Source organism: Dipodomys merriami, unplaced genomic scaffold, assembly GCF_024711535.1.
Source record: "Dipodomys merriami isolate MVZ:Mamm:240054 unplaced genomic scaffold, mDipMer1.0.p SCAF_55, whole genome shotgun sequence".
Classification (NCBI taxonomy): domain Eukaryota; kingdom Metazoa; phylum Chordata; class Mammalia; order Rodentia; family Heteromyidae; genus Dipodomys; species Dipodomys merriami.
Window position 1 is genome coordinate 350,945 of NW_027206124.1, and position 11,410 is coordinate 362,354.

An 11,410-nucleotide genomic window follows, 5' to 3' on the forward strand; every position below is an offset into this window, starting at 1 on the left:
CGGGCCCAGGGACACCCCTGGAGGCCACGGCAGATCCACGGGCTGCGAGGCCTAGGTGACTCCCGCACCCCTCGCGGCTGCACGTGTGCTGCCCATGTGCGGGTCCACGGGGTCCCGCGGGCACCGCATCCGGGGAAGGAAGCTCCGGTTCGGGGACTGGCTGGGCATCTGGGAGCCAAGTGGGCGGGGCACTGGCGGCGGGGGACCCCTGGCGGGCCCTCTCCCGCTCCGGTGGGCGTGCGGGTGAGCGCTGGCGTAGGCGCGGGCGGGCCGCCTTCCGGTCACGGTGCACGCGCGCCCCAGGCCTCGGGCCGTTCCCCCTTCGCCCCGGCCCCACGCGCCGCGGCACGCGGAGCAGCAGCTTGCGGCCCGGCAGGGGCGGGAGGGGCGTGGCCCGGGGGGCGTGGCCGGCGCAAGGGTCTCACCGGTGATTGGCTGTGCGCTGCGGGGGCGGCCCGGGGGCGGGGCGGGCGCGGCTCCCGGGCGGGACCGGCTGCTGGCGGGTGACCCGGGCAGGTGGGCGCCGGACGGATCGGCCGGGCGCTGCCATCGCCCCGGGCTGTGCGGGCTGCAGTCACTTTAGGGAGCATCTCTGCCACCTCCACTTCCCAGCGCGGGGAAAGAGGGGCGTCGTCTGCGGGGGAGAGAGAGAGAGGAACGGGGCGGCAGAAAGTTCTCCTCCCTGGGGGGCCCGGGAGGGTGAAGTGGGGGGCGGCGCCGGCTCGAAGCGAGCTGGGAGCTGCGGAGCCCCGGGGCGGCGTTCGAGGCCCCCTCCCACACGCCTGCTCGGCTTTCGGCGGCTGGCATCGCCGGGCGAGGAGCAGGGAGCCGTCCCTCCTGCGCAGAGCCGGCTACGGCAGCTGCGATCAGCGGAGGAGGCCGGGCTCCGGGGCCCGGCGCGCAGCGCCCCTGTCCCCCACCCGGGCGCCCCCCTCGGGGACCCGAGGAGAAGGTCGCGTAGGCCGCCAGGCGGCTTCGCCATCCCAGGTCTCGCACCCCAGCCACCCCCCACCCCATCCCGCAAAGGACTCCGGAGGCTCCACGGACGGCTCTTCAATCCCCGGCCCCCGCCCCCCGCCCTGGCGCCTGAGCCCCAGGTGGGGAATCTCCGTATCCAACGTCCCCAAGCCTCCGGGCACCTGGCTCAACCGGAGGCCCCGGGGTCCGGGCAGGGCAGGGCCGGCGACGGTGAGCCGGAGCCCGCCCAGCGCCCGAGCCCTGCTGAGCCCTCGGAGCCCACCCATGGGGCCCCGAATTCGCGCTCCCCCTCTCCCAGCCGAGCCCAGCCCGGCGCCCCGAGCTGCGCAGAGGAGGAGGATCCGGATCTGTGCGCAGTGACCCGGGAGCCCGCGGCGCGGACGGCGCAGACGCCGGGCGGCTCGGCAGCCGGGGCTACCGGCGGCTCCCCGCACCTGCAGGCGCTTTCCGGCAGCCCTCCGAGCCGTGCCAGGGGCCCGGCCCGCCGGTCCCAGGTAGGAGAGACCCCCCCCCCGGCAGATCTGGGGAGCTGGGTGAAGTTGGGGCAGCCCCGGACTCGTCAGGAGGAGGAGAGGAGAGCTCTGAGATGCTCTTACTAGGAAAACTTGAATTGTGAGCCTACTGTGTGCAGGGATTGCAGCCCTCCTGCCCCGTGTAGAGAGAGTTAAACTAGTCTGCCAGGCAGGGCGCAGGACCCCCTTATTGTGCTGGGAAAGAGATTCATTGCTCTTGCACTCTGTCCTGGGTTGAGTTCTATCTAGGAGCTTTTAAGAGAGGAAGCCTGTTTTAAAAAGGGGAAACTGAGGCTCAGGGGAAAGAGGCACCGAACCTTTGCCAAACACATTGATATGTCTGAGACATATCAATATACCTAGATGGAGGGCTGTTGGGATGATTTGTTGGTTCCCCCCCCACCCCCAGAAGGAAGTCAAGATGCTTTACCCACAGTCCCTTGAGCTTTTTTTCTAGGCTTCTGCATGGGAGAGTGAGTTTGCTGGATAATTCTGTTCCTGGGAAAGGCTTCTGTACCCAGCTGGACACCCCCATCCCACCCCCTGCAGCTCTGGGGGGGGTGTTCCTGCACCCCTTCTCTCTTCCCTTTACCTTCAGCCCTGGGAGGGTGACAGAGGACATCGTCCAGGACCTTATGGAAGGGAAACAGGGCTGGGATGACCAACTCCTGAGAGTCTCTGATTCAGGCTTTACCTGGCATCAGAGTGACAAGATGGGGTTCTCAAAGGCCTCTACCTGCTCTCCATTCTTCCTGGAGCGGCCAGGCAGCCCACAGCTGCCCACAGAGTACCCCGAAGAAAGGAAGCCCACACTTGAGAAGGCCCAGGGGAGCCTCTGGGCCTCCCACCTGGACTTCCTATTGTGTCTCGGGCCGCTAGGCTAGCTCACAGCTGGCCAGTGGCAGAATTGGTCAGTTAGAGCCGGTGTCTGCTGCCCAGGGTGGTGAGAATGGGTTTTAAAAGTCCCCAGGACTCTTCCGTGGAGGCCAGAGACTGCATTGTGTGTGCACAGAGGCTGGATGGGCCCCACAGAGGGACTGGGGGGCGGCAGGGCAGTGAACTGTGTGTTACACACCAAGGGCCATGTCCTTGTACACTGGATCCTCCCAGCCTCCAGTAGGGACACACAGAGAAGGAGGAAGGTGAAGGTGAATGAGCCACAGAGGCACTGGCCAGGAGCGGGCTGGCAGGGTCTCAAAGAGTCTTGGGCAAGCTGCCTGCCCCCAGCTGCCTGTAGGGACAATGGCGAGGAGGATAGAGTATGCCTCAGGGGTCAGGCCCCGCTGGCTCCAGCTGAGATTTCACTGAGTCAGACACTGTTGGGAAAAAGACTGCAGTTTTGGCCTGGGGTGGCTTCTCATGGAGGTAAGACCAGGCTCTGGCGCCCAGCCTCCTGGTTCTAGTCCCAGCCCAGCCAGGCATGCGCTGTGTGAACTGGGACAAGCGGCTCAACGTCTCTGAGCACCAGTGTCCCCAGGAGTCAGGAGGGCCCAGACTGCTGTGAAGTTGCAGGAATAAGGCGTGCACACACCTGTGGCCGTGTCTGCCGGTGGGAGGCCCTCTCCCCTGCACGGCCTCAGTCAGCCTCAAGATTCTGCCGCCCAGCTGCCCTGGGAACGGTCCTGGGGTCCGGGTGGCAGCGTCTGGCTTTGCATTTACATCCCTCCTTCAACATTCCACTGAGCTTCTAAAGCTCCCCCTTTTCCCCAGCCCCAGACTGGTCCCACTTTCCTCTCACTGTGGGATCAGAGGCCTAGGAGCAGGAAGATGTGGGGAGACATTTGCCCCCCAGGCTTCCCCTCCACTCAGCACTCCTGTGGGGAAGGAGAAGGAAAGAGGAGCAGGGGGCGGAGCCACCGACATGCTGGCTGTCACCTGGCAGCCAGGTGTGTGGTGTTTGGCTCAGCCCCACGTGGCTGGGGCCATGTGAAGACCCAATCCTCTCAGATAAGAAAGCCTCCCTCTGCCCTCTGTAACTCTTGCTTCTTATTGTTAGTCTCTCTGGCTTGTCTCTCTCCTTTGTCTGCTTTCTGTCTTGATTCCTAAGTGAACTCAGTCACTGGTTCCACAGCAGGGCCATTCTTGGTGTGTGTGTGTGTGTAAGGTGGTGGCTTTTTAGGATAGCCCCAGGCCAGCCAGGTGGGTAGAGGTGACGGGAGAGGCAGAGTCGACTTGCTTTTTCATTCATCAAGGATGGTCTCTTGGGCACCTTCTGGGTACAGTCCCACGGGCTTTATGTGAGTTGGCTTTTGGCATGAATTCAGAGGCCGTGTGGACATGTTAGAAAATATCCCGTGCTTCACAGGGGAGGTGGGATTCCACAGGGTGACTACCTGGGGTCAGAGCCCTCTGGGCTGCTTTTGCTGGCTGAGGACCTGGAGCAAAGCAGCTCAACCTCCCTGAGCCTCAGCATTCTGCCCCCTGCCCCCTGGGCTTCCTGGGGGCTGAGGCGCAGGCGCCTGCGACACTCGGACAGAGATTCACTGCAAAACAAACAGTTGATTTTTTTTTCTTCTTCCCAGCCAGTGTTGTTGCTTTGTGCTTGGCACACATCTGGACTTGGCCTGAGGAAGCATCACTATGGCTCCAGGCCTGGGGTCTGTGTGGGGTGCAGTTCATTCACTGAGGTCAAGTTTTAGCCAAGCATTGGCTGGGATGGGAGTTTTTTTTTTTTTTTTTTTTTTTTTTTTTTTTTTTTTTATGCCATTGACAAAGGCCATGGTGAGGGCATTTCTGAGCGGTATTTTTTTGTTTTGTTTTTTTGGTCGGTTGTGGGGCTTAAACTCTGGGCCTGGGTGCTGTCCCTCAGTTCTTCAGCTCAAGGCGAGCGCTCTACCACTTGAGCCACAGTGCCACTTCTGGTTTTCTGGTAATTTATTGGAGATAAGAGTCTCACAGACTTTCCTGCCCAGACTGGCTTTGAACCTCGATCCTCAGGTCTCAGCCTCCTGAGTAGCTAGGATTACAGGCGTGAGCCCCTGGCCCCCAGCCTCTGGTATTTTTTGAGAGCATTTCGCTGCACCAGGGTCCTGGGCTGCCGTGGGCAGATGTGGACACAGGACGGGAGATGTGCCCAGGACATCTACCCCGTAGCCGCCTCACGCTCAGCCGCAGGTTAGACAGACAATTATGATGTTGGACAATGCCGGAAGAGGCTCTGGAGGCTCACCTGGGGCCTCCCAGGGTGGGGACCAGATTTAGCAGTAGGGCCCTTGGTATCAATTAAGGAGCAGGGCCTTCTCTGAGAGAGGGGGCTACCTAGAGAAACCCCTTCCTTCCTCTGGGATGTACTTGGCTGGGCACCTTGTGCGGGGACCAACCTGCTCAACCTGTCTCGACCTCCCCAAGGGGTCGCTGTGTCAGCTGGACTGTGTTCTGTGCAGTCCTGAGGGTGGCACGCCCCCCTTTAGATCTCAGCCTAGCTTGGTTGCCTGGGTGACTTCCTGGAGGGTCTGGGGGTCTCAGTGCTGAGTGAGCAGAGGGCTGGCTGGGGGGGGATGGCCTTTGGTGGGCCTGAGCCTGGGCTTGATGGAGCCGGGGTGGTTTGCTGAGCCCCACTTCGCATCTTGAGCTTGGGTTTGTTTTTGCCTCTTCCACAAAGCCAAAAGAAGCTCTCAGAGAAAGTTCTGGATTCCCCCAGAAGCAGAAGTCCTTGGGGTTGTGAGGATGGTTGTCATGGGAGAGAGAGAAAGAAAGAGGAGGGGATTAATGCATGAATGAATGGACGAGTGGCTGGAAGCTGGGGTCTCTAGAGAACATGGGCTTTACGTCTCCGTTTTACAGACAGAGCCTGAGCCCTGGAAGGGGCCTGCACAGGGGGCAGTAGGGGCAGGGCCAGGACAAAGCTTCTTGACGCACCCCCCCCCATTCTTGTTGCAGCCCCGAGCCATGATGAAGACCTTGTCCAGCGGGAGCTGCACGCTCAGCGTGCCTGCCAAGAACTCGTACCGCATGGTGGTGCTGGGCGCCTCCAGGGTGGGCAAGAGCTCCATCGTCTCTCGCTTCCTGAACGGCCGCTTCGACGACCAGTACACGCCCACCATCGAGGACTTCCACCGTAAGGTCTACAACATCCGGGGCGACATGTACCAGCTGGACATCCTGGACACCTCGGGCAACCACCCCTTCCCTGCCATGCGCAGACTGTCTATCCTCACAGGTGAGCGTGTGTGCGTGTGTGTGTGTGTGTGTGTGTGTGTGTGTGTGTGCGTGTGTGCGCGCGCGTGCGGGCACGCGGGTGCGGTGGGGTGGCTGCAGGGCAAGGCGTGGGCCTGTGGGCTGGGCAGTGAGTGCCAGCTGAGAAGCAGCTTTGTGGAGGCTTGAGGCCTTCCTGCTGGTCCTTGTGGTGCTGGTCAGGTTAGTGGAAGCTGCACTGGCTTTATACCAGGGGATGGTAGCCTCCTGCCTGCTGTCCTCCCAGAGTGATCTGGGGGGCCGGGCACAGGGCAGGGGCTGGGGGTGTTGGCAGAGCTGAGACGCAGTGGCTGGTGCTCCCCTGCACTTATATGGCTTTGCTGACTCCTCATAACCCACTTAGAAGGTGAGTTCAAATCCTGGCCCTGCCACTTGGAAACTTCCCTGTGTGATCTACCATTATTCCACAAGCAGGGAGCCCGAGGCAGGGAGGTTATGGAACTTGCTCCAGTTAGAAGCTTGGCCAGGCTCTGTGACCTCTGCCCTGCTGGGGGCCACCACAGGGAAAGGTGGGGGCCACGGTGGGGCCCGGGGGCTCCTGGTGACAAGGTCTTGGCTGTTCCTTTTTTTTTTTTTTTTTGTCCTGGGGCTTGAACTCTGGGCCTGGGCGCTGTCCCTCAGCTCTTCAGTTCAAAGCTAGTACTCTACCACTTGAGCCACAGCGCCACTTTTGGTTCTCTGGTGGTTTATTAGAGATAAGAGTCACATGGACTTTCCTGCCCCTCTGGCTTTGAACCATGATCCTCAGATCTCAGCCTCCTGAGTAGCTAGGATGACAGGCGTGAGCCACTGGCGCCCGGCAAGGCTGTTCAGGTGGTTGAATGTGGTAGGTGAAAGAGTGGGTCCCTGTACCCCCCTGCCCGGGGCCTAGTCTTGGGTCCACTGCCTCCTGGGGCCCTGGGGCTAGTGACCCTGTCTCCCCAGGCCTGTTTCTCATTGCATTAGACAGAAGCTCAACGGTGCTGGTAAAAGTAGCTGAGGAATCTTTCAGGTGCTTGATGAGCAGAAGCTAAGTGCTCCGTAATCATTGGTCTTAAATGGAGCTGGCATTTGTAGTGTGCTTGATGTGGGCACACAATCATGTCCTTTCTCCCTAGGGCAAGTACCTCGCTAACTGCCAACTTAGAATGTCCCACAAGAAATGCTTGCCATGCAAGTGTGGTCATTCACACCTACCTGTATTCTCAGCTCCCCTGGAGGCCGAGATCTAGAGGATAATAGTTTGAGGCCAGCTTGGGAATAAAAGCTTGAGAGATTTCCCCCACCTCAACCAACGAGCTGGGTATGGCAGAGCATTCCTATCATCCTAGTTATGAGGAAGGCTAGAGGTAGGAGAACTTGGTCTAAGGGCAGACCTGGACTATAAAGAAAAAATGAGAGAGCGTGCCTACTTGAAAATTAACTAAAGGGAAAGTGGACTGGGGGTGTGGTTAATTAAGCACCTACCTAGCAGGTGTGAAACTCTTGTGTTCAAATCCCAGTACCTTAAAACAAAACAGACCTGTGCCCTGCCCAACCCTCTCTCTACACTCTAGCCAGGAAAGAGGCTGATGGGCGGGCTCCCTCCTCCAGGCCTTCCTTGCCAAACCTCCCTTGGTGTTCCTGGTTGTCCTCAGAATTTGGAGATGGAATGTACAAGTAGAGGATCTCTGGCTGGGCCTGGGTTCAAATCTTAGATCTGTCACTTGGAGACAGCTGTGTGTCCTATCAGTGGTCCTGGCTTCCTGGGTGGCCTCTGATATAAAGAGATATTAGTCTATATTTTATGTTAGGCCAGAGCCCTGGGCCAGGGCCCCTTCCCCAGCTCCTACCTTCCTAGAAGTGGGGCTCCATCGGCGTGGTGTGGGCCTTCTGCAACCATGTCGCCATTCCCCTCTGCCTCCCGGCAGCCGCCAGAGCCCGCAGCAACATTCTGAGCACATAGGACTGCCGCCTGCTCTGCTCACTCCCAAGCCTGGGCCTCTTTTCCCAACCTGGAGCCCAGGACTCAGGAAATTCTGAGAGCCATTCATGGCCAAGCTCGCCCTCCGGCTGCAGGCTGGCCATGAGGCCGGGGCAGGCCCTGCTGCCTGGCACCTGCAACCTCGTGTTTGAATATTGAGTCCTCAGAGACCCCGAGATCAGCCTGGCTTTGTTGGGGTTGGCAGGCTGAAGCTACTTTACTGGTGAGTTTGAGAACAGCTTCGGCCGCCGCAGGCAGGCTCCGGGAGACGGGCGGCGGCAGGGCCCAGTCCCCGGCTCCTGCTGTCCAGAGCTTGCCCTTGACGAGAGCACTGGTCTGAGTGTGGTGTGTGCCTTTCAGAAGCAGCTCTGGGGCCCAGAAATTAGGGTGTTGCTCTCTCCCTGGGGGTGCAGACTGGTACCCGAGTCCCAGGCCCCGCTTTGCTTGCCTGTCCCCACCCCTCCCCCCAAGCAGCTTTAGATCTACACACATGGGGTTGTTGAAAGTTAAGTAATGGGGCAAGTTGTGGTGGTGTGGACCTGTAATGCCAGCTACTCAGGAGCTGGTTAGGAGAAGCAAGGAAAAAGAAACATGGATCGTTTATCCAAAAAATAACTAAAGCTAAGGGGCTGAGTGTGTGGGTCTAGTGGTAGAAACACCTGCCTGGCAAGTGTGAGGTGTTGAGTTCAAACCCCAGTATCCCTCGTCCCCCCAAAAAAGAATGGAAGCAGAAGTGAGGGAGAGGCTAGCAAATGAGATCATAGAGGTGAAGCCATTGACCCACCCTGCCCTCCCCTCTCCCAGCCCCTCCCCAGTCCCGCCTCTGCAGTAAGAGCCGGGTCTGAGGGAGGCCTTGGAGGCGGGTAGCATGGGTACTGGGGGCCACATGCTCTTGTTCATCCCATGATCTGCTCCAGAAGCCCCAGAACATGGCCTGTGCGCCAGCATGAAGCCAGCACTGGGAGGAGTTGTAGCCCTGTCCTAGCCACAGTGAAGCTGTGTGACCTTGGGCAGGTTGCTTGCCCCTTCTGAGTCTGGTTTTGCTCACCTTTCACAGGAAAGCAGGAACATCTCCCCGTGGAGGTGTTATGAGGTATGAGGAGACCATCAGGGGTGGAACGGGTGCTGGGTACCCAGTAGGTGCCAGGTGTCGTTACCAGTGCCTGGGAAGGCAGGGAGCCACCCTGCCTTTGTTATCTGTGACAGCCCTCAAAGAGCCCTGCTAGGCCATGTTGCATTCAGCTGGTGCAGATGGGGACACGGAGGGCTAGGGAGTTGGTAGGGCCCTGCTCAAGGCTGCATGGCTGGTAAACAGAAATTCCAGATGTGATCCACACCGCCCCCCGCCCAACTTGTGCTACCACACTGCGGCCACCGGTATTGGCCGGATTCCACTGTGTCAGGTATACAGGAGGCCCTGGGCATGTGCGCTGGGCAAGACCCCAGCTTGCACAGCTGGCCGGTCATTGTTATCCTCATAGGGTGGGGGTGTGGTTGTGTACAGGTGTGCACCAGTTCTGGGGCTTGAACGCAGGGCCAGGGTGCCAATCTCCTAGCTCTTTAGCTTAAGGCTATGCTCTATCACTTGAGCTCTACACCTCTACTTCCGGCTTTTTGTTGGTTAATTGGAGATGAGAGTCTCAAGGACTTTCCTGCCCAGGCTCGCTTCAAGCCATGATCCTCAGATCTCAGCCTCCTGAGTAGCTAGGAGTATAGGCGTGAGCCCCCATGCGTGGCTAATAGTCTCATAGTCTGTGAAAGTCCACAGGAAGTGCCAGGTGGGCTGATCCTATTTCAGCTGGGCTGCTCTGTGCATGAGCCACGAATGAGGGTTTGAACCCCTTAGAGCCTCAACTTCCTGCTCTGACAGCTGGGGGCAATCAGGGCCATTTATTGGCCCAGGAACTGCCCAGGGCGGGCCCCGCTTGTCACTCACCCGCTGGGCTCTCTCTGTAGGTGACGTCTTCATCCTGGTGTTCAGCCTGGATAGCCGGGAGTCCTTTGACGAGGTCAAGCGCCTCCAGAAGCAGATCCTGGAGGTCAAGTCCTGCCTGAAGAACAAGACGAAGGACGCGGCGGAGCTGCCCATGGTCATCTGCGGCAACAAGAGCGACCACAGCGAGCTGTGCCGCCAGGTCCCCAGCACCGAGGCCGAGCTGCTGGTGTCTGGAGACGAGAATTGTGCCTACTTCGAGGTGTCGGCCAAGAAGAACACGAACGTGGACGAGATGTTCTACGTGCTGTTCAGCATGGCCAAGCTGCCGCACGAGATGAGCCCCGCGCTGCACCGCAAGATCTCCGTGCAGTACGGCGACACCTTCCACCCCCGGCCCTTCTGCATCCGCCGCGTCAAGGACATGGACGCCTACGGCATGGTGTCGCCCTTCGCCCGCCGCCCCAGCGTCAACAGTGACCTCAAGTACATCAAGGCCAAGGTCCTGCGAGAGGGCCAGGCCCGAGAGAGGGACAAGTGTGCCATCCAGTGAGCGGCAGGGACGCTGGGGAGGGCCTTGGGGCGGTGCCTTCAGGGAGGTGGCCCCAGCTGCCCGCTGCCCACGTTCCCCCAGCCGTGGGCGCCCTGGGGGACCAGCCCAGAGGGGCCCCAAGATGCTCCGTCCACCCTCCTGCCTTCGTGTCTCTTCCCTGAGGCCTCTTGTCCCTGGCTCCCTGTGGCCCTGGCCTCCATGGGAGGCCCAATCTTCGAGGATAGGAGGCCAGTTGAGGAGAAGTCAGCGCTGACCCAGAGGCTCAAGTTGGGAGAAACATGGATGCCAGAAGGCCAGGAGCCGTGTGTTACACGGAGCCTCCTGATACAGATCCGGACAAAACCACCGGACATCCAGACACGAGCGGCCTCCTGCTCCCCTGGTGGGGTCGGCGTGGACACGGATGGGGAGGGGCTCCCTCCCGGCCTGCAGCTCCCCCCTTCTGCTCAGTCACGTCCACTCACCCCTCCTGCTTGGCCCCTGGGCTGCCCCAATATGGAGCCGGTGGCCTGTGTGCTGCATCTCTGAGACTGTGACTGGTCCTGCGCCAGTCTTCTGCCGTCCCGCCCACGTGACGTGTGCTTGTCTTTTTGAAGCTGTTCCTGGTTGTGTTAGCCATAGACCCAGGTTGTTTGTACCCTAGAGCCTAGTGACCCTCCATACCACCTTTCTGCAGCCTCATTCCAGTTCCAAGCCACTGTCTGTGCCAGGCAGGGTGCTGGGGCTGGATGCTGAGCCCATACTGAGCAGCACAGTTACCAACAGCTGTGCTGGGTGCCTCTCCTGCTCCCATTTCTCAGACAGGATGGCTGAGGATCAGGGGGGAAGGAGACAAGCCCAGTTAGTTCGGGGAGACGAGGGAGGGTGGAGGAAAGCTCCCACTGGCGGGCCCCACACACCCAGCTGGGTGTGCTGGGTTTTGAACCTGCTAACCAAAGCCCCCCACCCCCTCCCTGTTCCCAGTTCTGAATAAATACATCTAATCTCCTTCAATGTAATGAAGTTTGCTAGCACTGGTGTCTCACGCCTGTCATCCAGCTACTCAGGAGGCTGAGATCTGAGGATCACAGCACAGCCCAGGCAGGAAAGCCCCCGAGACTCTCCAGTTAACCAGCAAAATGCCAGCAATGGAGCTGTGGCTCAAGTGGTAGAGCGCCAGCCTTGATCCAAACAACCTAAGCAGGCCCTGAGTTCAAGCCCCACGACCAGCACCAACAATGAAAATGAAAAATAAATGGACTTTTAAGATCACAAGAAACCATAGTAGTCCTCTGGGGTTTTGCCAAGGCCCAGAGAGG

General features: G+C 59.7%; 1 protein-coding gene across 1 annotated transcript; it reads left to right on the forward strand.

The window, feature by feature from the left end:
* The first annotated feature begins 513 nt into the window (after nt 1-513).
* On the forward strand, nt 514-11,090 carry LOC138811687 (GTP-binding protein Rhes-like). Its single transcript, XM_069999387.1, has 3 exons — nt 514-1,472; nt 5,370-5,649; nt 9,583-11,090. The coding sequence occupies exons 2-3, from the start codon at nt 5,379-5,381 to the stop codon at nt 10,110-10,112; spliced, it is 801 nt and encodes a 266-aa protein (XP_069855488.1). The 5' UTR covers nt 514-1,472; nt 5,370-5,378; the 3' UTR covers nt 10,113-11,090.
* The last annotated feature ends 320 nt before the right edge of the window (nt 11,091-11,410 follow it).